This window comes from Corvus cornix, chromosome 5 (genome assembly GCF_000738735.6).
Source record: "Corvus cornix cornix isolate S_Up_H32 chromosome 5, ASM73873v5, whole genome shotgun sequence".
Taxonomy (NCBI): Eukaryota; Metazoa; Chordata; class Aves; order Passeriformes; family Corvidae; genus Corvus; species Corvus cornix.
In genome coordinates this window covers 6645950-6672449 of record NC_046335.1, presented here as the reverse complement: position 1 = coordinate 6672449, position 26500 = coordinate 6645950, and the positions used below count along the sequence as shown (strand labels likewise).

The 26500-nt window shown below is 40.3% G+C and overlaps 1 protein-coding gene across 4 annotated transcripts in view; it reads right to left on the bottom strand.

Annotated features, from left to right (window-relative positions):
• The window catches only part of SYNE2 (spectrin repeat containing nuclear envelope protein 2), a 175739-nt gene that overhangs the window by 83545 nt on the left and 65694 nt on the right, over positions 1–26500 (bottom strand). For all 4 annotated transcript variants that reach the window (XM_039553082.1, XM_039553080.1, XM_039553081.1 and 1 more), the window contains exons 42-61: positions 25793–26102; positions 24951–25103; positions 23745–24101; positions 23117–23251; positions 21983–22144; positions 20790–20936; positions 17843–17998; positions 17202–17467; positions 14007–16116; positions 13000–13322; positions 12160–12304; positions 11510–11725; positions 10875–11140; positions 9946–10102; positions 7128–7283; positions 4964–5104; positions 4454–4636; positions 3797–3934; positions 1973–2158; positions 848–970 (exon numbers count right to left, since the gene is read on the bottom strand). In XM_039553082.1, coding sequence (XP_039409016.1) covers positions 848–970; positions 1973–2158; positions 3797–3934; positions 4454–4636; positions 4964–5104; positions 7128–7283; positions 9946–10102; positions 10875–11140; positions 11510–11725; positions 12160–12304; positions 13000–13322; positions 14007–16116; positions 17202–17467; positions 17843–17998; positions 20790–20936; positions 21983–22144; positions 23117–23251; positions 23745–24101; positions 24951–25103; positions 25793–26102 — 5830 coding nt within the window. The remainder of the gene's footprint in view (positions 1–847; positions 971–1972; positions 2159–3796; positions 3935–4453; positions 4637–4963; positions 5105–7127; positions 7284–9945; positions 10103–10874; positions 11141–11509; positions 11726–12159; positions 12305–12999; positions 13323–14006; positions 16117–17201; positions 17468–17842; positions 17999–20789; positions 20937–21982; positions 22145–23116; positions 23252–23744; positions 24102–24950; positions 25104–25792; positions 26103–26500) is intronic.

Here is a 26500-nt window from a genome sequence, read left to right as displayed (position 1 = left end):
AAGACAGAATGGCAATAGCAACTCATAACTTCTCGGTTCTCCTGAAGAAATATGAAATCCCACTGGAACCTCATTCAGCAGGAAACTCCAGAAGAAAAAGGTAATATAAATACAAACCACCTGTAGGGTTTTTAATGACTTAACTTTTTTGTTGAACTCCCTCTCAAGAAGATTTTGTTTTGAAATGCCCCAGTGGGAACAGAGATGGTTATTCTCTCATTCATAAGAAGTCTGCATCAGGAATTTTTGTACTATCCGGGCTTTGATTTACAGTAAGGAGATATGTGAACATTATTTTCTTGAAGAAATATTACTTCAGTTTTTCCATGTAATGTAGTTACCACAAAATTGTTCTCTGGATAACCAAGCTGCACAGCTTTATTATGAGAGTTACACTGCTATGAAAGATATGATGGTATTTTTATTCCTCACCTGAATATGAACCCATGATTTTTGTATTTTAGGCAGATAACACTGTGGACTGCATGTGGTGTGAAATAAAAGGATCATCTGCTAAAATTTGCCTCCATTTTTGGAAAAATAAGGCTGAATTTTTTAACTTCAGATTTCAGTTTGGTGCCAAGTAGAGTGGTGTGCAGCAATCATCTCTTGAAAATCAGGCCACAAACTTCCCAAAAAATGGAGATCCTCAAATGGGGCAGCTATGCCCGACATGAGTTTAAGTTACACAGTCAAGTTCTCTGTGGGCATGTTCTCAATAGTGCTTTAATTTCAAGTGTGTGTTCAAACCATGACTGTGCTTCTTGAAAGGGTCTCTCAACAGTCTCACCTCAGGGTTTACACTGATCAGGAAAAAAAGAAAGCCTAAATAGGAGTTTCCACAGACCTGTCCATGCTTAAGTTGGTCTTTAGGAGAAAATTCTAACAGATCTTCTGATGACAAGATTGTCTTCATTTCTGCAACATCCTTCTCAAACACTTTCACATGAGATTCAATGGCATCCAATTCCTAGATTTTGGGAACAAAAGGAGTATTTGTAGATAGCCCAAACACCAAAGCCAACTTGCAGTTCTGTCTTTTCACTTTAAAAAGAAATACTGAAAAATGACTACAGCACAGCCAGAATATGTTAAAGAATGCTATCAATCAAAAGGCCAGTTATTATAAATTACGTATAGTCATAACTTCTAAAGGAATTAAGTATTTAAGATCATCTGGTCTGTTTTAAACCCTGAATACAGAACTGAAATATCCTTGAAAATTCACATTCTAAATTACTAGTGGTAAGAAGACAGTTTTCCAGTGGTGAGAGTAACCAGCATAGGCAAGTGCTGTAATCATACTGTTGGCAGCTTCCAATAGGAAAAGATTTACATCAGATGGAAAAGGAATCCACATACAGCTGTTTGTGAACTCCCAGAGACAGTCACAGGGTAGAATAGGCTGGAAGGGACCTTGAAAGATCTCTGGCACCCATCAAAGCAGGGCACTTGGGGTCTGATCCTACTGAGATTTGGGTATCTCTTGAGCTGGGGATATTAACCCTGCTTGGAGCCCCTGATCTAGTGTTTGACCAATCTCACTGCAAAAAAAAAAAAAAAAAAAAATCCTTCCTACTATGCAGATGTAATTTCCTTTGTTACACTTGAGATCTCTTACTGCTCATCTTTTTGCTGCACATCCCAAGAAGAGCCTGGCCCAGTTCTGTCTGTAGTCTCCCATCATGTAGCAGAAAACAGCAGCAATATCAACCTCTCACCCCCAAGCTTTTCTAGGCTGCACCAACCCAGGCTCCCAGCCTTTCCTCCTACATCCTGTGCTAATCCTGAACTTCACAGCTTAGTTACCAAATGCCTTCTGATGGTTTGTTTCCAAACAGTTAATTTCCTCATTTGGCACACCTACAAAAACCAGCACTAAACCCTGTTTTCCATGCAGGTGATATAACCTGTATTTCCTAACACATGATGAAGCTCTCATTAAAAGCAGTTATGGGTCACCCAGACTTACATCAGCCACATGCAGGATTTGTGGAAGAACCTCTGCTATCTCCTGCTGTAAAGTTGCTACTTGAACATCTATTTCGTTCAGCTGTTGCATTACACTGTCTGTTTCAAAGATGGGTGTCAGCTCCTCCAGCTCCATGAAGATACCATGCAGGAGATTTTGCTTTTGCTCCAAGTCTTCCAAAGCCATCTGGAGACGAAGTAAGAGCTTAGTTTGATACATCACTGCTGAACATTAAAGTTACATAGAGGTAAGGATTAGAAGGAACAAAATGTTCCAGAAAATATCAGGCTAGTTGTGCATGATGTGACGTTTCTTCCCCTGCCATGAACTGGTTCAGCTTTCGGATTAACTGCAGTGAACACCAGAATGAAGAACAGCAAAGGCTTCAAGAAATGCATGTGATCCATTTGTCTGGGTGGTGTGTGAAGGAAAGGACTGAATGCATGTTTCCACTCTAATGCAAGCCCTGGGTGCATTTCCAAATCCACTCCTTTCACAGCCCAGAACACACAAAACATTCCAATTCACAAACACAGGAGACAATAAGCTTTTGCCACAAAAAATGTTCATGGGTTTTGGAAATCCCAGTCTCCCCACTGTGGCTACATGCTTTTGTAACTATCAGCCCAGAATGGGCAGCTACTTCCTGTCAAGAACTCTTACTAATCTTACTACAAAAATCTATGTTTAGAACACCAGCTTTCTCACTTGGTCTAAGCCAAGGAGTGGATGTACAGAAAACTCGATTTTTAAGTACAAAATTGCCAGAATTTTTTTGTTTGGCACTGGCCCTGATCTTCCCTGTAATATTACAAACATTCCATTTTTGAAATTACCAATCAGAATTCCCTTCAAGGAACAGTGAGCACAGCCTTCCAAACCACAACTCACTTCAAAGCTTCCATCTAGCACACAGACATCAAAAAAACAGCACTTTGCCTTTTTGGCTCACATACAATACAGAAAGAATCCTATATATGCAGGCAGTAAAAACTGACCATAGCCACTCAGCAGGGTTACAGAAGACAATCACACATTTTTGGAAGATGTACAACAGTTCAGCACTTGCACAAGATAGGTATGTCCAACACCAAAAAGCATCTGTATTTCATGAGTGTCAACTATAACTATTTTTCACTTAAAGTAGGTTTACTGAAAATGGTAAGTTATTTATGTCAGTGTCCTGGGTTGCAGTGTATTCTATTGCCATCCTCAGGAGCTGTTGAAACCAGGTGGGGCAGTGTTTCCTTGCCTCCTCCCCCCAGACTATCTTGCTGTTAATTGCCCATCATTGTCCTGCCGCCTGACTCAGAGATAACTCCCTCCACACTATCTTCTGTTAATGAGCCTCATCAACACTTGGCCTCATGACTCATTACCCCATTGTGAGATGCTCCACCCAGAGGGAGGAACCAAGCATCCCATCGTGGATATAATCTGGGACTCTGAACACCAGAGACAACCCTTCCCACTGGATTTCCAGAGGACAGGAGCTACACAGCCACCGTTGGACTTCCTGAGGAAGAGCAGATTCTTTTACTACAGGATCACTGCTTCAGAGGACTGCAGCCACCATTCTACCAGACTGCTACCACCACCCTGCCTAACAGGGTGTCAGGTTGTACCTTGACTCTGTCAGTTTGACAGTGTTTTCCTTTACTTTTTTTCTTCCTTTTCTTTAATTTCCATTATTGTTATTCTGACTTGGTGCCTCCCACTGGTTTGTTTCCAAACTAGTACAGTCAGTAACAATTAAGAATGGAAAACTGCATCTGTGCAGAGCAACTAGTGCTAACAGGACCATTTATCTGCATCAGCTCTTACCTGGAGCTCATCAGTATGCTTGCGTAAGCTTTTTGCAGAGTCGTGCTGAGCATCTGCTCTCAGCAAACTGTTGGTGCTTTCTATCCAATCTTTCACATTCTTCAAGTGCTCCTCATATTCTTCCATCTTGTTGGTAGCCTAGGAAATAACAGGATTTTACAGCAAGTCACAAGTGAATTGCTGTTCACTGTATAGGATAAATACATCTGTGGACAAGATTAAAAGAAATCAGGATGCATTTGCATCATGGTCAGTTAAATCAGCATGGTGAAATAAAAACCATTTTTCTGAAATGGTTTCATGATTTCAGGCTATCCCCTCTCATCAAAGGTAATTTTGGTGCTTGCATGCTTACATTTTATGGGAGCATTGTTACAAGTTACATGGCAATGGTACTTTAATAGACAGCCCATTAGCAGAGTCTGAGAGAACCATCTCAACACCCACCCAGGGGCAAGCATTCCCCACATGAACCCCTCAGCCATGGTTTGAGCCAGCCCTTTGGGGTAGCCACTCCAGAAACCCCACCTACAATAAGCCTTACCACAGCAGGCTTGTGACTCTACTCATTTGACAGCCTCTGATGATGTTTCATGCAAAGCCTTCACTCTGGTTTTTTTATAGGATTGGTAAAAAACCAGTTCCATTTGGACCCACCTTGTTGAGAATGGCAGTTCTGCGCTCAGCACGCTGTGAAACCTGCTGGTACTGCTGCAAGGGGGCCACCAGGATATCCATCAACTCCTGTGCATGGCAGGAATTCTGCTCCACTATATCCTGCACCTCTGCATCCAGCTCGTTGAGTTTGTAATGCCAAAGGTCCAGCATATCCCAAATTTGCTGCATGTGGACAGAAGGGAAATTACATATAAGGTCAGGCTCAAAGGTAACAGCAGCTCTTCACGTGGGATATGTGGAACTGCAAAGGTTTCAGAACTGATACGATGAGAAGAAAACACTTTGCATCTACTGGTGTGATTCACAGTTGAAAAAAGCATGGATTTTCCTGTGAGAAAGAATTAATACATATTCACCAGCTAAATGCTTGCTTGTACTTCTCCTTTTACAGACATAAAATGAATGGAAGACCACTTTATGCTGAACAAGGCTCTGTAGAAACAACCAAAAATCTTTTAACACCCACAAAAATTTTTTTTGCAAGATTACCTTCTGAACTTCTTTGGCTTTTGCAATGTTTTCACTCCTCTGTTGTAACATCTTTTCAATAGCTTGAAGGCCATTGTTAATAGTTTCTGCTTTTCTTTTCAGCACATACTGAGGAGAGTTCTGCAAGATTTCAGAGCTAACCTGCCAGAGCAAAGAGAAAACAGTAGGGGCGATTACAAAGATCTGCTTGTTTCTGTGCACCACTTTACCAAAAATATTAAAATTCTTTTCCGTTTCTCTTGACAAGTCACTTCAAAACACCAGAATGGAACTACATTTGAAGGGAGAAGCACTAATGTGAGCGAGTTCAACATCTACATGTTGTTCACTAATTTGCTCTCATTAAAAAAGCCTGGCTCGGAAAGGCAATCCCTGAGGAAACAAGCCCTGAGGCACTGCCACTCCCTGGGTGCTTTGCTTCACCCTGATCTGCAAGAGAGGCTGCTCATGCTGCATAGTGGGAAGGGTCACACTTGGATTTATGCTGTGAGAAACCCAGAATGACACCTTTATGTCTCAGCTGACAGCTGTGACTTCCATGTAACAAACAAGGGAATATCAAAGTGCATCATTGCACAGCAAATTTCTCAATATAAACTTGGAGATTTATCACTAAAATAAAAAGCTCTGAGGAACTTAATTTCACTCTGCAGGACTCCATAGAAATGAAAAATTGGTGCACTGGGGGGGGCCTGATTTTCCATGTAAAAAGAAAAACTCTCAAAGCTGAAGTTGAGTAATTGCCTGAGCACAGGACTGAGCAACACACCGTAAGCTACCAGGTTACAAAGGACTAGATAAAGTGCAGGGAGGGAGAAAGTCCTTGATCTTGCCCAAAAGTGACATCTTTTCTTACAGCTCCGCTGGCTGCTAGGGTTGGCCAAGCACCAGGAAATTGCTAAATTCTTCGTGTGCTGCAGCCCTAGGATTTAGGGGGCAAATGCACGCTGAATAGTTTTATGCTGCCTTGATGCAAAAGATTTTTAATTTAGTAGTTGTTTTAGTTTGAATCTCCTAGTACTGTAATACTTCATCCTTGTTGTGGGATGAGGAATTAAGATAATTTTCAGTTAATGAATTAATTATCTACTCATTTCAGGACCAGTTCTTTCACTCCAACAGGTAATGTGTGCTTTGGGATAACCTTTTATCTCGGTAAAAGAAACAGTAAACAACCACAAAAGCTCAAAGCAGACTGTTTTGCTTTCCTTCTCTCCTCCCAGTTGTTGCTTCTGAAAAGACTAGTCCCATTTTGAAACAGAAACTATAAAGTTAACCAAATTAAAACTCACAAGCTTTAGTTAACATGTGCTAAATATTTTATGTAAGATAAAATGAAGGAATAATTTGATAGACACTAAAAAGTAACTGGATTTCAAAACTGTTTTATTAAACTTTCAAGTTTTATCAAGTTAGCAGAGCTTTAACTTTAAAATTAACATTAAACATTATTATTTCTGGAATATGAGAACTGAAAAGGTTTTTTTTTTTCATTTTTAAAATAACACAAATGAGTAACAATGATGGTAATTGTACCAGGCTAAAAATTGGACCCCAAACTAAGAATATTACTCCATTTTCCCCTATTTTGCTTTCAGCTAACTGCTTATATCCCTTGTAGATAGAAAATACTGCAAAAAAACCTGATGCAATGGGATTCAGTTATTTAAATTTCCTGCCTGATTTTAAAGGAAGGCGACCATGTCCTCAGGGGTGGTAAAAAGAACCATGTCACGTGTCCAAATTACATTAAAAAAAAAAAAAATCCCGTTTCAAAGTCCTTTCTTAACCCAGTTTTGAAAATATTTTCTCATTCAAGCTATGGAAACTTTCCAATCAACTTCAACTACTAGTTCCCAGTTTAAGAATCAGATTGGATAGAAGACAGCATCCATATCATATTAAAACTTCACTTCTAAAGGTTCTGCCATGTCCATTTTTAATAAAAAATAAAAATGTTATATTCACACTGTTCACTGTAAGGTTATTCTAGAAGGAGACAGTTAACATGAGGAATCTTTCCTCACACATCAATTTTCACTGAGAAGAAAATGCAGACAAAAATAATCAACGTTTCAAGTTGAAATTTAGAGCTATATTCATCAAACACAGCTGTATTTATACATTGCAAATAGATAAATATGAAAACCACATCAACAGTTACCTTCTCTTCTAGGTCTTGCAACACTTTCTTGCAGTCCTCCAGCTGTGTTTCGATCTCTGCAGGAACTATTGTGTACATTTCAGAATACTTGGTCCGAAGTTTCTTCATGATATCCTCCAGAGCTTGACTCTCTCTACCAATCACACTCTGAAGCTCCTACAGAATTAAGAATAACTTCAGCAGTTTTACCCAGTTCTTAGTAAGTGCATGTGTGTAAATGCACAAATGCATATATACGTGTATGAACACACACATAACGCATTTTGTATTTCCTACCATGATTATGGTTTGGAAAAGTTATTTTTGTGATACCAAACTTAATTTGATTACCTCTGCAAGCAGATAAACACTAAGAAATACTGACTCATTTAATCAAATGATGCTTTTCAATCTGTACGAATTAATTAAACCTGATACTGCTCCATGTCGGGGAAGTGACGCACTGATATTCATTGACAGGTACAGCAAAGGGACTATCTGAAGAACTCCTGTGATTAAATGTTAACCTTTGTGCTCTCCCTTGTGCCCAAAGTGGATTTTTCCCTTTGAAAGACGTTTAATAGCCAACGTCCATCCCTTCATTATTATAAACAACACAAAGGCCACAAAAAGCAACAGGTTTCAGGCTGAAGTGTCTGCTTTCAGGCAATTATACAGAGCAGCACAGCAGGCTCCTCTCAAAACAGTAGTTTCCAGTTCTGCATGAAGAATGTAGGTTTTATGAGATAAAAGAAGCTTGAACAACTGTCTACAGCCTGTGGCCTAGAAATAAAATCCGAGCTAAGTCCTCCTGCAGAAAGAATGAAGAAATCCATTTGTTTGGAAGGTTTTCTAGAGTTTCAGGTTGGAAAGTTCTGTTTGCTGGCTTATGGTTCCTTTCCCTGGTGCTCAGCTGTTTGAGAAACTCAAATGTTAACTTAAGGTATTGGGAAAAATGAGCCAAAGCTCCTATCAGGCAATGAAAGCCACTAAAATTGACTGCCTTTGCTTTTTCAGTCAGGAGCAATGGTAATCCATTAATTCATAGTCTTCACTTGGGAACCTTCTCCTTCACACAAATGCACCACACAGAAATATGTAAGAGACTGAGATTGATTTATTTTCTGTCATCCCACAACAACTGGGTCTGATATTAAAAAAAAAACCCTCAAACCCACAAAACAGCTGTGTGCCTCATTCTCTCAGGGAGAAGGCTGCTGTTGTCAAATGGCCCAATTGAGATTGTGCCAATATTTATGAGAGTTCACAGATTTCCTAACTTGAACTGGAAAGAATCACTTACAACTCTCGTCTCCAAAACAAAGATGTCTCTACAAACTGGTTTCTGTGTATTACTGCATGTTCATATTTCAGATTATTTAGCTGGAAAGCAGATGCCTGTCAAAACTGTCCCAATTTTTTTCCTAAGGGACAAGATAGTAACACTTCCCCTTTTCATCTGTGTGGGTGAATTAAAACTTTTGTCACCCAGCTAAATCAGGTTTGTCATCTCAAAGTGTAATAGGTATTTCCACTCAATAGCTGCAATGGAGTCCTGACTAATGCTATAGATTTCATATGAACTAGATTTTCTTTGGAAGTAAGGGATGAAACTGCCCTGCAGATTTTGGCTCACTGGTGTCTGGACTACGTAAAATTAATGAATTCTTCAATCCTTTCAGCTCAATCCTCTCAAAAGGAACAGGCCTGCTGTGACATACTGCTAAAAAGAAATCACTTGATGGAATTGCTGCTAACATTTGCTTGTGCCATTGCTATCAGAAAAAGGAACAATGTGAAAACTCACTTTTGGGTGAAATTTAGGAGCTCAGAGTAGCAAAGTTTGGATGTGAGGGAAAAGAGCAGGCAAAAAGCACCTGCAGTAGTAAAATTTCCTTCTGGATACAAAGAACTCAGTAAAAAAGCAGACACAACTCTAAATTCTAATTCTAAATAATTTTAAACAGAAAACCAGCCCTTTCAGACAAATCCAAGGTCTCACCACAATAATGCTAGCTCATGGGTTTTCAGAACTTCCTAAACATGTAATAAACGTTTCTCTTTCAAGCTAAACCCCTATCTGCCACCGTGGTCTTTGGCTGCTGTATTTTTCCTAGAACTGTGCTAGGATGGGGACACCCAACCAGTTCTTATACAAGACTCAGCAAAGAGAGCCCAAATCTGTACTACACTTTAGTAGGCTAAAACAAATAAATTATGAAGTTCTATAGTTAACAGATAACTGGATTAAATAGAATTAAAAACAATTTTTGATCAAGATTTAAAAATTATGATAGCAATATAAACACAATAGGAGTAATTTGAAATGAATATAATTCAAATAATAAATAAATAAGTTCAGGAACTGTTAGGAATAACAGTATTTCATAAAGTCAAGAAATGCAGAAATGTGTAGACGGCTGGTGGCTGCTGGTGGACACTGTGGTCTTGATCACAACTTGATTTTTAAAAATCATTTACCAGGTTAACCCCCAGTGTGGGACATCAAATCCAGAACATCTGAAGCTGTGCTGGGTAGGTATACAGAGGGGAAAGGATGCAGGGTGTACACTAAGCAGCCCTTCCTAAAAGGAATGCAGCTGGCTGTGAATTTCTCTGCAACCCGGAAATACATCCGTGCCTGCTACCTGAGTCACACAGAGGGGAAAAAAACACAAACCAAGACCATGGCAGGGCCAGTTGTATTCTGCTGAGCCAGATTCTTTGCCTTTAAGTCAATGTGCATAGACCTTGCCATTAATTTTATGTGGAGCAAGTTCAAGCACCAGCATAAACCAGGAGATACTCTGAATGTCACAATAACAGAGCTGTTACCAACCTCCAGCTGTTCTGCCTTTCCATCAGCATCCTGCAGTAACACAGATGCAGCATTCTGTAATGCATTTGTCACAGCACTTATTTCTTCAGTGACCTTGTTCCTCTCTTGAATCTCAGCTTTCACAGAATCTTTATGGTCTTGAGCCTTTTGGTACAACCTATGGAAGATTACCAGAAAGAATACATTGCTTTAGATTCTACACCAAGTAGGAGCAAAGAGCATGCTTAATACAGATATTATACAGGTAGATATCCAGAACCACATTTGTCTGTAATTTAGCTTTTTTTTCTGTTATTAAATCTGTGAGTTTATGTCACTTATAATCTCAGTTTCTTTAAAGTGAATCTTCAGATAGTGCTAAAAGAAGGACATTTGGTAGACCAAATCAGATAGCAGGCATATTTAAAGAGCAAGCAGAGGTCAAGTTCTCAGAGTCTGAAGATCCTGGCAGAGCATATGTTGCTCACAAAGATTCCCATGTCCAAAAGCAGACCCGGAGAAGCGTGAGTACAATCACCAGATTTGTAAAAAATCTTTGGAGTGAATTTTAGACAGTGGCACTCACATAATAAGATAAAAGTTGCAAAAGACACAAGGTCTGATTTTCCTAAGAGTGGACGATCTCAAAATTCACAAGAGCTTGGAACCTCTAAAACTGACTATTGTTCCTTGATTCCTACTGCATTTGAACACAAACTGCAGCCCACAAATGATATGGCCAGGCTCAGGTCCTCTCCCTAAATAATATCCCCCAATGCCCATACTGGAGACAGCAGATGGCTGAGATAGAGAATTGGTCTGACCCAGCAGAGCATTCATTGTCTTTTTAACTGCATTACAGCTTTTATATATTCTTTGATATCCACTAAAATCCTCTGCTTGTAAATAGTCCTAGCTCATATCTTCAACAGAAATCTCACACCACTTACTTTTTACAGCGCTCTTGCATTGCCTTTATCTCACACAAGGCAGGAAGGGCAGCTTCTCCCTCAGCATTTTCAGGTGTATTCAGGATGTTTCTTATCCGGTGAAGAAGCAAGAGTAAGAGGAGCTGTTGCTGGTTGATGTTTTCTTCGAATGAGTTCACAAAATCTAGTAACTCCACCAGTTCCTCTCTGGTGGCCTTTTCTTTCTCTTTAAGGCTTTCTGGCTGTTCTTCCTGGAGCTTATCGAGAATTATTGTTTCTCGTTCCAGCTAAGTAAACACCAAGGCAAGGCATGAGATAAACTGCTCTTTTATTCCACCACCTTACGTTACATTATTCATTTACTCACATGGGTGACTAAGTATTGGGAATTACAGAGTCAGAACTTGAACCTCTGAAGTGTGACAAAACATCTGAGTTTGCTTTAACAAAGCTCATAACCCCGTGCAGAGTTGTTCTGGGTTCAGAGGGTTGAATAAATATCCCCCCCTATTTCCGACTCTGCGTTCAAGAAAGGGTGGGGATAACTGAGCAGCGTGTGGGAAATGATGTCCTGCACTGATCTCAGCCCTTTAGAGGCCATTTTACTCACAGCCCCATCCCTACCCCCCCAAACTTACAGATGCTGAGCAACTCACCTCTTCATTGATGAATTTCCATTCCTGCTTTAGTTCTTCACAGGTAATTTCCAGTCCTTTGGCTGCCTCAAGCAAACCCAGCCAGTTTTCCCACAGCACTGCTACAATCCTGGCCAGGGCCCTGTCACTTCCTCTGCATAACCTCATGAGCTCTCCAGAGATCTGCCTCAGCTTCACAAGCTCCTCTTCAGCAGAGTCAATGTTGGAGACTAAAATCTTAGAGGAAAAAAACCCACATAAATAAGTAAAATGCTACAGTCAGAAGTATTAATGAAGTATTCAGTAACATGATTAGGATCCTCTAGGAAAATGGCAATTGCTCCACTGAGCTGGCATAATAGGGTCATGATAAGAGAATTCATTTGGCTAAGACTGTGGAGAAAGATGGGGTAAATGAAATGTTTGATTTCTACAGCAGTAAGATATACTCATTTCACATGGTCTATTACACCTGGTCTTTTAACAAGTATATAAATGTATTAACATATTCTGTGGTTTTATATATACATATAAGATAAAGATTTCATCCTAATATAAGTACAGAATAAAGAATTCCACTTCTTTCTACTATGATATCACATAGTATATATAGTGTGCATAGCTGCACTAGTTTTGCATGAGCTTTTCAAGTTCTTCAGAGCCTTTCTTACCTTGCTTTCTTCCAAATGCTCCAAAGATTCTTTATAAGACGTTGGAATCTTAGACAAAGACTGTCTAAGCATCTTTTCCAGTTTCTCAAGGTTATTACACACTTTATCTTTGGTTTCTGTATAGCTTTTGTGTTTTTCAAAATATCTGCATGAAATAAATGATGCAAATCAAAATTCGTTGTTGTTGCTCCTCTCTCCAACCATAATGCCCAATAGAATAAAAGTTTTAAAAAACCTTATGAACTTCAAGTCCTGACTGTTTTGCAAGTTACTGTCAATTAGCATTTGTTAAACACCTCAGCTTTGATGCCTGAGGTACTGACCACTGGATCATGATCATGCAGTTTAAAAATCCTTTACTCTCTCTCCCAGACTTTTTCTATACGTGTATCTGAAGGCCCCCCAGACTTCTTCTGTATCCGAAGGAAGGAAACTACAGCCTGTGCCTTGTTTGGGCTTTACTTTCTCAAGCCATCAGAACAGCCTGTGGAAGACATGAGTTAGGGACCCTCTGAAAACTATTCTAACCTCCACCAGCACTTAAGACTGTAGACTAGAGACTGTAGAAATGTGCTTTCTTCTGATTCTGGCACCCTATGATCCTCACTCAAGCCCCATGTTTTGGAATATACAACAAATGACTGCACTGTAAATTAGTAGTAATATGGCAATTTTCTTTCCTTAACAATCACACCTGAGAACAACAGGAATGCTTACAGTTCTTTCTGCTGGAGTTTATGAATACCTGAATTTCCACCAGAGCAGAAACACCACTTGATTTATTTTCAGTCAAGTTTCTCATAATAAGGAACAAGATCTATGAAGATCTCTTAAACCCACCTCTGTTCATCAGCTTCCTTTCTTTGAGCCTTCTTCCTTAATGCCAAACTCTTATCCACCAGCTCTCTTAAAGCATTTTCCAGACATACTTTGTCTTCTGGTTTCACTAGGTTTTTCAGCTTGGAGTGCAGATTTTCTAAGTCAGCCTTTGCAGAGTTGAATTCTTTCTCCTTCCACTGTGGAGTCTGACAGATCTCCTCTGAGCTACAGAGCTCTGCTGCAGCAGCCTGGGCTGGAGCTTCATAGTCCTCGAGGAACCTGGCAGCCCTCTGAAGGGCCTTGGTATAAAGCTCACCAGCCCTACATGCCTCCTCCAGGGCACTCTGAAAGCATTAAAAAGACAAAGGAACAATAAAGAAAGACTGCTGTGCTCCTCTGGATCACCCCATGGTCTTAAAATTTCACACTTGGCTGTCTTTGAGACCAATGCTCCCAGAACTGGCCTGAGGAGGTGAAAGAGGACATGTGGCAAACACATTTTGCTACCTATGTAGACACAGAGCAGTGGTGTAACCCATGGACTGATTGCCCTCAGGACAGGAATTATGTTCACCCTTCCTGATCACATTGGTCTGACCTGTGCTTTAATCTTCTTGGTCATTCCCAACTGGTAAAACTTCTCCTTATAGCAGAAACAAGGTGCTTGGATTTTTTCATCATTGTCACTATTGAAAATGTTGCCTATAATCACAGGATGACTGCACCCAGTCTCTCTTCAGCTGAAGATTTCAACACAGCCTTTTCCTTCCTCCTCTTTACCATTCTTTTCTTGTGCTAATCCCCACTGATTGACTATAATCAAATTGAACACAACTTTCTTTGTATCCTTGGTTTCTATCATGATTCCCATCCTATCCACCAATGCAGAGATGATCAGGGGCCAATTCAGCTGTTAGAATAAATGAGGATGTGAGTCATGAAAATAGAAATGCCACAGTCACAGACACCTCATCTAATTATTGGGGAAAGGCATATGTCAATACTTCACTTTCACTGAATATACTTACAACACGGGCAGCAATGTCTGCCTTCAGTTGTGCTTCCTGGCCTTGCAGTGTCTCTAACTTTGTTTCTACAGAACCAGCACGAGATTTTTCTTCTTGGTTTTCCCTCCCTTTTTCCATTATACATTTAAGAGCAGAAAACTTTGCTTCCATCATATTCTGAATTGCTTCCCATCGCAGCTTTTCATCCTGCATTGTATTTATGTCTATCACAAGTGGCTGCTGGAGTTCTAATTGAATATGCTTTATGATGTGGAATATATTTTCTGCTTCATTCTGGCTACCTTCCTTGTTCACGCTCTGGAGCCCAGAGACCAAGTTTTGAAGAAACTGATTCAACTCCTCAACGTTTTTCTCCAGGCTCTTTATTTCTTTCCTCTTTGATTCTTTAAATGACGTATCAAAGATCTCATTTTTGTTTATTTGATTTGCTGCCTCCTGGGTTAAGTACAAGATTTGCTGAACTGCCTGCAATAGAATCTGTGCAGATATGACATTCTCAGCAGGAGAAGAGCTGGAGCTATCATTTAGGATATTGGCTTCTTTTCTCACAGTGGATGTCACGGTCTGGATTTCATTTAGCAATACTTGAATCTTATCCCATTCCCTAACAATATTTTCCAAGTGTATTATCTTCCCTTTAATTTTATTTTTAATTTTAGAAAACTTAGTTTCCAATTCATCCAGCTGCAGTGAGTCCCATTTCAGACCAACGCATTCAAATATTTCCTTGTACTTCCTTACTTGTGACAAATTTGACTGAAAAGCTAACACTTTTTCTTTCAGTGCTTTGCATTTGTCCTTCAGTCCCTGCTTGGCACCTACTAATTCATCATCTTTTAGGTTCATTTCACCATCCTGTAGATCATTAAGATCCTGCTGCAATGAAGCTATTCCTTCAGCAAACTCTCTGGAGACAGCTGTCTTTTTTTCTACTTCATGAAGTTTACTTTGAATTTGCCTCTGTGTCTTCCTTGCTCTGTTCTTCAGACTTCTCAACTGATCAATCAAGAAGAGTTGCTCAGACAGGCTCAGCTGCCCAGCTGTGACCTGACTCTCTTTACAGTGGGATGAGATAAGCCCTTCTATTTCCTGTATGTCCTTTAGCATCTCCTTTAGAATGGCTTGTTGGCTGACCAGCTCTGAGCATGTGCTGGTTTGGTCTGGGTCAGGCCTGGCCATCAGCTCGGCTTTGCGAAGCTGAGAGTGAACTTTGTCTATTTCTGCAGTGAGTCTTTGCCTCTCCTCCAGCTGGAGCTCCAAGTGCTGCAATCTTTGAGCAGATTTTAAAACAAGAGCCTTGTATGAATTCCTCAATGTTTGTAAAAGGAAGGTCATATCAGAGACCTCCTCTGGCTCCAAGCTGGGAAGGACGTGCTGGAGCCCATAATCCAGGGATACAATAACAGGTTCTCTGTTCAGGACTTCTGTGTTCATTAGCTGACAATTTCTGATCTGTGATTTGACATCACTGGGGAAAAGTGCTGCTTTCTGATCAAGGTGGGACAGTGAATCTTTGACCCATGAAATATTTTCTTTCAGCCTCTTCATCATTTCATGTTTCATGAGAGCAGGACCAGTGGTCTGAATATCCTCTTGAGGAGTTTGCTGTGCTGATAATGCTTCCAATTTGCTCTGCAAATCATGTATAGAGTTCTCCAAAGCCACCTTCTCTTGATCACTCCAAATTCTTTTCATCTGCAGCTCAATCCTTCTTTTTAATAGAGAAAGAACATGTTTAATATCCTGTAGCTCTGTGGTCCAAATTAGAGGGTCTTTGGCTTTTCCTGCAGCTGAGGCATGTAACTCTGCTTGCAAATACTGTTCTTGTATCAGCCTCTGAATATCCTGTGCTTTATTCATAAGCAGGTTAAATTCATCGATTTCTGCCACAACCTGATCATGTTTCTTTTGCACTGCTTGTTCCATGTGCTGCCACCAGTGCTCCAGTTGCCTCATTTGGCTTTCTGTCAACACTTTATCCATGCATGTCAAATGCTGAGATAAAACTTCTTGCTGACTCTGCAACTGGTTTAAGACATCTCTTTCTTTCCGTAAGGACTCTATGCATGCCTTAATTTTCTCCAGAAGAACTGTGTTGTTCATAGGACCCCTGCCAAAAATATGAGTAGTGTTCAAAAATAATGAATTCTCCTTATACACAGACGTTTTCAAAAACAAATTTCACTGTTTAGAGTACAATTCACTAACTTTATTCACTTAATCATACGTATCTCTCAATGTTCTCTTAGGAATTCCATGACCACCCCTGCAGTATCATTATTTCTTGCTTATAGGTAGAGCATTCACTGTTCACAGATATCTCTTCAGAAAAGATATGTTCTACTGTGTATTCTCTAAAATTACAGTATATACTAAGATAGATTGTAGGCCTCATTTTAAAAATCAGCAACAGTGTTACCTCTAAGTGAATTAACAACATTTTATAGTAATTTCCAGTTGACAATGAAGATAAAATTTGTTTATAAAAAACCTGAGAAATTTCCATTCATGCAAGATAAACTCTTCCAAATGAGTCTACTCAGCTTTTATTTCCAGGAGTATTTTTAAATGCCCATCTGAAGTACATTTAGCAGATAGATTTTTATTACATTTTTTAAATCTCTTTGGTGCAAATTAACAATTTCAAAAATTTTAAAGATTTTCAAATTATTTTGATACGTTACTGTGACAAACTAGTTTTGTGTTTTGAAGACTAATTCACAAAACACAATAAATATTTTTTGTGCACTGGTTACCTCTGAATTGGTAACCTAGACTTACTTACTGCCATGGAACTCTTCCTATCAAGTAAGGTTATTTGTCAGAATAAAGACATATTTCATTCAGAAAAAAAATCAGAATTAGTGAGTCCTTAAAGAAAAATTAGTATTTCACATCTGCCACATTTTTTACAAAATATTTTAAGATGGATTTTTTATAGGCTTTTAGCCCAGCAACTACTTCTTTGTTTTGCCTAAAGAATAAAGAGAGTAGATGTTGTATAAGGATAGCAGAGAACCACCAGAAATTCTTCTGCTTAACTCTGTTCACAAACTTACAAACCTCTAAGACTTCTCTTGAAGTGGATATAACTCCATATTCTTGTCTGAGCATTACTGAAGCATGGCACAGAATTCCGTGTAGGGCCATTATTTGCTCTGCAACCTCTTAACCAAACCCCTCCACTATACTTACATTTTTATGTTATCTTTTTCTGTTGACAAATTTTTCATTGAGGATTGTGCAGCAGAAAGGGTTTTCTGGTATTCATTAATTAAACAGCACTGTTGTTGCTTCACTGCCTTAACAGCTTCTAGTTCCTGGAGCAGCCTGTCCCAGCAGGGCACCGCAGGCTCCACGGTTTGCAGCTCTGCTCTGCTTGATCCTGTTCCATTGGGAATTGCTTCTTCACTATGGCACAAAGACTTTGCTTTCCACGTTTCCAGCTCAGTTTTTAAATTCTACAATCAAGTCCACCACAGAGAGAGAGGGGATTAAAGGATGATCTTGAAGACTTCAAGCTTTCAACACAAAATATGGCTAAATAGTGATTCACCTACAACCATATTCCTGCTCATCCACAAGCAAAGGAGCACCTCATGGAAGCACACCTGCAATTCTAGGTGCATCTACTACTGTGCTCTGGAAGAGCAGTACAAACTATGGGGTTTACATGGGCATGCATCAAGGCACAATGTTTGCAGACTAACTGACTAATCATGCACTCAAACCTCAGATAAGGCTACGGATAACAATTCTGGTTTGCCCAAGTGAATCACAATTCTGCAAGTGTATCACTACATTAACGATGAGGAATGGCTTTGCAGTTTCCATACCTCCAGCTCTTTTAGTTGCTCATTTATAAGCACCATATCCAGTTCAGCCACTTCATTTTTCAGCTCATTGACCTTTTGCTCCTCTTCGAAATATTCAGTGTTTATGTGCACTCCAGGAAATAGCTCCTTCTGGACAACCACTTCTGCACCTGCGTCCTACAACACAAAACAAGATTCTTATTTCTGAAGGCTCTAAACTAATAAGTTTTCTGACTGCAGCACCCTGCTTCACATATTTAACCCATGCCTAAATCCTGCTGTGGTTTGCCCCACAGCCTCTGTGGATCAACCAGGACCCAGGAACTGGAAGCTCCATCACTGTCCCCCACCCCTGCAGTGACCCCAGCCTGCCAGCACTGCTCAGATAGCTTTGAAATCTCTGCCCATCATTTTAAGTGAAACTCTGATATCTTCACCTTCAAATAACATCCTCCCTGCACCCACCTCTGCTACTAATTAATTCATAGGTCTGTTGTGTCTTCTCCCTCTCTTCCTTACATATACATGGAACTTTTATCTTCTCCTCACACCCACATTCCTTCTGCTCAGCACCTGCCCTGACAATCCTATTGTGTCCTTCACCACAACACCTCTTCAGCTCTTCTTCACAGGGCAGCTAATGCATGAAGCAGCTTGGCTGTGACACAAAGCCCCACCTGCCACTGTCGCAAGTGCTATCCAAAATCTGGAGTAAGATGAGAGCAGTAGGGAGTCAGGCTCAGTCAAGGGTAGGGAGGAAGTGATTAGGAGGCTCCAGAACCAGCCCCTGATTCCCATGGCAGAAGGACAAGTCACTTGGGCTGGGGCCAGGTTTAACATCACCTTCAGCTACTGCAGACAGCAACATAAATGAAATGTCACAGCTTAGTTTGATCACGTGATGATACCTTAAAAATCTTTCTGCATTTCCCTTCTCCCAGTACCTGTCTATATCTGGTGATCTGTTCCATGTATGAACTTCACATGAGTGAATGCATACAAATACACAGATATTACCACAGTGTGAGCTTCTCCATGGTACTAACATCTAAAATAAACAACAGTACAAAAATTCTTGTTTGATAAACTTAATGTATTGCTACTTTAGATACTGTTTTACTAGAAGCAGTCAGCTACCCCTGCAGACATGTATCACTTGTAAGCTGTCACTGTCATCTCTCCCTTCAAAGGTCATGAGCTATGCAAAATACACCTCCTTTCAAGTGTGGGAAACATACAGCACATAGTATCAAGAGAAGAATAGTTCTACTTATTTGAACTCTTGGTTATTTTCAGTCAAAACTGAAGAAGCCACTCATGAAGTAGTCAGTCAGAGAACGTTTCAATTTCTCTGTGTACATATCCATAACAGTTGTATCAACTCAGACATAAGATTTAATCTCAAGAGACTTTGGAGTGCCATAGAACTGAAGAAAGCATTAAAACTCAGCTAAGCTATCACACAGAAAGGAGGAAATCCACTTTACTGGACTGAAATATCAACACATCAAAAGACACAGACAAGTATCCTGACTTTAAGAAAAATGTTGCTGTGTACTTGTTTTGCTTGTTTGTGTGATGTTCTCGTTGCCCACTGTGGCACTGCCTCCATGGATACAGACAGGGAAGGCTGCACTGCAAATTCTGAGTCCAGTTTTGGGCCCCTCACTACATGAAAGACCTTGAGGTACTGGAATGTGTCCAGAGAAGGGCAACGGAGCTGAGGAAGGGTCTGGAGCACAAGTCTGGGGGTGTTTAGCCTGGAGAAAAGAAGGCTCAGGGGAGACATTATTACTCTTTACAACTCCCTGACAGGAAGGGGCAGCCAGGTGGGGTTGGTCTCTTTTCCCAGGTAACAAGTGACAGGAGAGGAGGAAATGGCCTCAAGCTGTGCCAGTGGAGGTTTAGATTGGTTTTTAGGAAAGACTCCTTCAATGAAATGGTGGTCAGGCACTGGAACAGGCTGCCCACGGCAATGGTGGGTCACCATTCCTGGAGGGATTTAAAAGATTTGTAGACGTGGCACTTGGTGACATGGTTTAGTGGTGAACTTGGTAGTGCTGGTTTAATGGTTGGACTTGATGGGTCTTAGACGTCTTTCTCTACTTCAACAATTCTATGATGATTGCATTGTTCCTTAAATGCTTTCAACCGTACCCACTATGACCTCCATAATTTTTCCAAGAGCTGAGGTTAGTCTAACAAGTCTGTAGTTTCCTCGATCTTCCCTCACACCCTTTTTGTAAATTGGAGTAACACTGCTAGCTTCCAGTCAGCAGGGACTTCTTCAAAATCCCAAGGCCTTTGGGAGGTTTTGTTGGGTTTCCAGTTAGAGCAGATGTGCAAGTCCCAGGTAAGACCTGCCCATGGACAGGCCAGCTGTGGACCTGCCTACAGATTCACCTCGAAGATTAGATCCAACCCTACCTTCAAATTAAGAATGTGGTGTCCAAGATCAGCAGTCACAGGGCACTTCTGTAACTTCTGATGTAACTCCCTTACTCTTAAAGAGTAGATTTAGTAATGTACCTTGTCATTAATTCAGCTTGAATCCTTTCTCCTTTCTCTATTTCTTTTATTTTCTTACACTGGATCACCCTTGGATTTCAGTTTTCTGATCTGCCTTCCTTATGATGGCAAAACTATCATAACTAACTGTAATAACATGGAAAGAAGTCTGTATTGATTAGCAGTTTGAAGAGAAACTCTAAATATCATGAAGATTGATTATGACGGCTCTAAAAACTAGGGTGAACTCTTTTTTTGAACAGATCCACTGAAAATTATGATGCGGCAAGCACTTTGGATGAAGTTCAAAACTATCATGGACATAAATAAGAACTATACACAATGGTCTTGATTTTGATGTAATTGTCTCTTCTTTTAAAACAACTTCAGCTGAGGCCCATGGGAAAACAAAAATTGAACAACTGGCAAATTTCACTTGAAATAACACACTGTGGGTTACCTCATGTGCAGGAACTGAGGGATTAGATCCCAGACCATCTTTCTCATCTGCTGCAGATTCCAGGACTCGACCTTTCTGGCACACCTTCTGTTGAACCTGCCCCCCATCTTCTCTATATGACTGATTCTCGACATCACTAGGTTTCTCCTTTTGGTGTAAGAAAAACAAAAGAAACCAGTAATCAAAAAGCTCTAATCAAACCTGCCGAGCAGTAATTACAGTGCTTGAGATGAGAAAGTTATGAAGCCCATAATTATAGGTAGATGAGGGAAACCATAATTACATGTCATAATTTACTGTGGGCAAGGTTATGGCAAAGGAAACCACTTACAAGAAGCAGTGCTGTAATTTCACCATAAACTTTTAGAATAAATTGCAAGTGTTCTGACCTATGCTGTTTGTATTTCATTATTCTAAGCAGGGACCTTGAATTGTGTGCTCCTGGACACAGTCTTGAATGCATTTTTTAAAAGGCTTAGCTTTTTCCCAAGGACTTGGACTTGTACTGTAGACAGAGAGTGTCTGGTTAGACACTCAGGCAGGACAGTCCCATGGGTAACCTGGAGATTTGCTGGATGTGGGTTTCAGTATCTCACAGAGTTCACTAAAACTGAAATTCTGAGCAGAGTCTGGATCTGTAACATCTCCCCTCTTCAGGGAGGGGATGACAGCAACGAGACCCCTGTCAGCCTTTTCATCTCCAACAGGAACTTGGCCTCTTCCCACTCATTATGGCTCCAGTTCCTAAACACTGCTCTGGTGTCAAAATTCACCTTGTACCAGAGTGCACCACACAGGGCACAGCATTTCAAATGCAGCCTCACACATGCAAAGTAAATATGTAAGTAAGAAGTCTATATAAATGCAAGCAGGTGAAGCACAACAACAGTATTCAGGCAAAATGGTCAGGAGATTTCACAATACATCCAGGTGACTTGGAATGCAATAGCCCTTGGAGTGAAATATCCTCAGCAAACCACTAAAGAACAAATCTCCCTCCATACTAATTTTAAATGTACAGGATAGAATTAAGTGGGCTACCACATACTAAGTGTCACATCAGACAAAATTCACTCAGTGTAAACTTGAGGCTTTTCTTACTCATCTATTAGTAGTATCATCCTCATTGCAACTAAACTGTATACATATACCCTCAAATTCAACCCCTCCAGTGTAATCTCATCTCCAGTTACCTGTGCTGGATGGGCTTTTTTCCTAGATTCATCCCCTTCTATACCAACACCATCCTGATGTCTTTCCAGTTCTGCTTCACCACCCAGAACTGCACTGTCCAGAACATCCTCTTGGACCCTGTCATGTCTGTCCATATCTGGGCTCTCCTTATCAGCCTCCTCCTGATTTGAAAAATGCAAAATGTTTACAATCAGTAAAAGTCACAGTACAAAATTTAAGCTTGCTAAGAGATTTCCCACTCCACAATCTGTCTACTTTCTCTTCAGTTTAGCTTAATGAATGAAGGAGAAGGCTGAGGTAACTCAAACCCAGAGAGCTGGAAACCCCTGGTCAGAGCAGTTTGCCATTTTGGGACCTTAACCACTCAAACAGTTTCAGGACAAAGCAAACAGAAGTAACTGCTCACATGATTTTCAACATGGTTACAGAAGTTTCTGATTAGACACATTTGGTAACTATTGACCTTGCCCATCCCCAAAAATCCCAGTATGGACACTTTCCACTCTGGTATTTCATGGTCATCTCTCCCAGATACTCTTCTTACTCCATGGTCAGGTAAATGAGGGAGTATTCCAAATCACTCCCTCAAGCTTAGCACAGTTTTTTACAAGTCGTTTACAGCATCAGTGTCCTGAGGTCCCATAAAGATCAGCAGTTCCAGGTCAGTGACCTCCCATCACCTACAGTGATGAAACCTGTTGAATTTTCATCCCTGGAGGTGTCCAAGGCCAGGCTGGATGAGGCTCTGAGCAACCTGGCCTAGTGGAAGGTGACCCTGCCCATGGCAGGGGCTTGGAACTAGATGAATTTTAACATCCATTCCAACCCAAACCATTTTGTGATTCTGTGATTTTATGAAACCACAGGTATGTGGTGGATTTTGCATCATGGACAAAGTGGGTCCAAGCCCTGGGGGTCTGCAGAGGCCATCACTTTGATCTCTTGCACTCTTCACATGAGCAAGGCTGAAAGGATGATTTGGAGAGAACATAATTTATTGTTCCTTTAATCAGATAAGGAAAACATGCCTCTGTAAGACAATAAATTTTAAGGACTTCCATATGGATTTCTACTGAACACACACACACATATATATATATACTGACAGATATTAAAATACATTTGTCAGGTACCTGAACAGCCTGCCCTAATCTCTCTTTGCTGTGATGGATCTCTTGTAATGAGCTGTCTGACAATACACTGCTTTCCTCCGAAACTGGAGCATTCTGCTTGTCTTTCTCTGATGTATTTCCATTTATAACTTGACCCTAAGAGAAATGATAGAAAAGGAAATCTACTTGTGTTGCCATAAACATTGTATTTTAACATAGAATCTCTGAATGGTAAAAATTATTCTCTCTGAAAACAAACAGGACAAATACTGTGCTGCAGTTCTAAACAAGTCTCTCTGGCTTAACAGAAGCTCTCAAAGCTCTTTGGCAGAGGTGTAGCTGCAATTGTCCCATCTCTACACCTTCTCCCTTGTACCCTGACCAAGGATACCTGCTCTAATTAGTGGCAAGAGAAAGTTACATGCATTTAAATGGAATTATATTTACATAGAAATCTGTTCTTTTGAATACATTATTGGCTTGCTACAGACTTGTTATAACAAGGTTGAGTTCTTTCCACTTCTTTGGTTTATACATTTTTATTTACAGGAGGCTTAATTTCAGTGGAATTAAGGATGCGATACACAGAAAACATTTGAGATGTCTTTTTAACCAGTTTTTCATTGTTACTGTCAACAAATAAACTCACATCACACATCTCCAGAGGCTCCTTCAGTTCCACTGCTGTGGGGGTCTCCTCTGCAGAGATTCGAGTACCAGAAGTGATCTGTGTCTCTCTCTTCAGCATTGTATCTGCCTTATCTTCCTTTTGTACTTCATTACCAAACTCATCTTTTAACTCAAGGGCTTCACTGAAAATGTTTTCCTTCTTTTGCTTGACATTTTCAAGTCTTTCTTCCAGACATTTGTGTTCGCTCTGAAGTGTTTCAATCTCATCCTTAATAAACTCCTGTTCCGGTGAAGAGGTATTTTGTTTAACAGTTTCTGCTAAAACCAAACTTTTCTTCACAGTGTCTTCACATCGACTAAGAGGTCCCTGTTGTTCCTTTAAACACAAAGAAAACATTTTATTTGAAAAGTATCTTTACTCAGTATGCCTAATGTTAAGATCTATAGTCAATCCCTAAAATCGTAAATACTTGTTGTGAACAACAAACTGTGTTTACAGGTACATGCCAACCTATTTGCTGCAGAAAGTCAAATACTAAACCAGTAATTTTGTCAGCCATTTTTATGCACAGAGAACGCCTGAAGCCAAAAGCATTACAGCGATAAAATAATCCCATAGAGCACACTGGGTGGTACACAATGACCCTTCTGTGTTCTGAACAGATTATTCCCCCTGCCTTCTCTCCTATTCCTTTTTCCTTCTCAGAGGAATAGCAAGTTCTGAAGGATAGGGAATTGCAGTGATCCATATCTGAGGTATAGTTTCAGCTTACAGTAGCTCTCTACACTCACAGCTACAAGACTGATCTGCATTCTGCCAAAGAACAAAATAATGTCTACTTATGCATGAAGGACACTTCTTAGAACTGAACTTGGCTCACTGACATTTTCCTTAGCTTTCCACACTGGCTAATTTAAAGACACTGACTAACACCAAATTTAGTGATCTCATTATGCCCTGAGAGGAAAAATAAAAATCCCCACCAACCAAACTGAAGACTCCTGTGTGCTTGAGCTAGGACAATTCCTCCTGAACCTTCAGTTCAGTCAACAGTAAAGGTCCCCCCAGTTCATTAAGAGTGGCTTTAGTCCTACAATTATCTGGATAAAAGGAACATCACATACTTTTTATTTTAGAAAGGTTTCGTAGCTTTTCAGTTTGACACCATGAGCAGTTCTCTTTTACAAACGTGATGGTCTCCATGATGCAGAAACTGCAACATACCTGTGATTTCAACTGGTTTTGCTCAGCTGATGATTGTTCCATTGCTGGACCATCACACTCAGCAAGCTTCTCAGAGACAGTTTTCAGCTCAGTGCTCAGGCCTGTTACCTGCTGGTGCTCTTGAACAGGGCTTTCCAATGTCTGCATGATGGTCTAGAAACAAAGGAGTTTCTACGATTAGTCCACAACTATCTCAAACACACATCATCATCCACAGACTGTTACAGCCTTTCCAGGACCTCATCAGCACAACAAACTTGCTTGTTTCCCATAAAGTATCTGGCTAACCACGGGTTAACCACAAAACCATCTAGCTTTCTCCCCAGCACATCATGGACTCCATCATGAACAAAGTTTTTATTAATAGCAGGAAGCAAAAAGGTTGGCATTTCATAGGAATGTGCTCCTAAAAAGGGTGTTTTCTCTTAAAATAGATGAAACATTAGAGGCAGAGTGCCACACAAGGGTACAAATCCAATTTGGACTACACTGGGTGAAACCAAGAACAAGCAAGATGCTGGAGAAGAATCTTTCAGATGTTTTCTAAATTCATCCTTCCAAAAGGAAGAAACCCTACTGTGGCTTGAAGAGTGTAAGAACAAATGTTTCATATTATAGCTATTCAAATCTGTTTATACAGGTACAAAATGTTCTTCACACTTACTTTGGTCTCATTTGTTTCAGTATTTATCCCTCAGAGAAAGAACGAGAAATTCCCTGCCCTTTTTCAGAGGAATTTCTTCCACTCCCAGCTTTCCCCATGAACTTCCCACCTGAATGACACCACAGCTGAGCAGTGAGAACTGCAGCCAACAGGAAAGGAAAGGGAGTGAGGTCCCAACCTGGAGCTGGCTGAGCAGATTTTCATGTTGGTGCTTTAATTCTGACCATTCTGCCTCTGTGAAGCAGGGATCAACAGTGTGGCCCTGTAGATGCTCTTTCTGGCTTTTCAGTTTGCTGAATTGGGAAGTTAAGGCTTCTGTTTTCAGCAGGAGGTCAGCATAGTTTGCCAGCTGAGCTTGCTTCTCCTCCAAACCAGGCTGAAGGGCAAAAATCTCCTGCTGTTGTTTCTCCAGTTCCATTAGAGCCCGTCTCAGATCTTCTTTGCTTTGCTCATATTGCTCCCTGTTGCACTGAAATGGTTCTTGAGGGCTAAGAAAAAAATGCTGTGTTTAATAGTATTAAAACAACAAATGTATTGATTACCTAGAAAATGTCAAACTGTGAACAAGTCGAACATTAGAACAAACTTGAGTGTACTGAATACCTTTTTCTCCAGATTTTAAATTAGTGATCAGACTGGAATTTTCAAGGTGATGAAAAACACTGAAGTTACTGCAGATGAACTGGACCTGCACGCAGGACAAATGACTAACCCTCTTAAACCTTAACCTGTAAACCCACAGTTTCCAGCATCTGACACGCAATGCTCATGCTCTGTATTTTTCTGCTTTTCATTGCAGCAGAAATTCTGTTTAAAAAACTACAATATGGTTATGAATCTGCTCTCCTTGACTTCTCATGACAGCCTCCTGAAATGGAATGTTCTG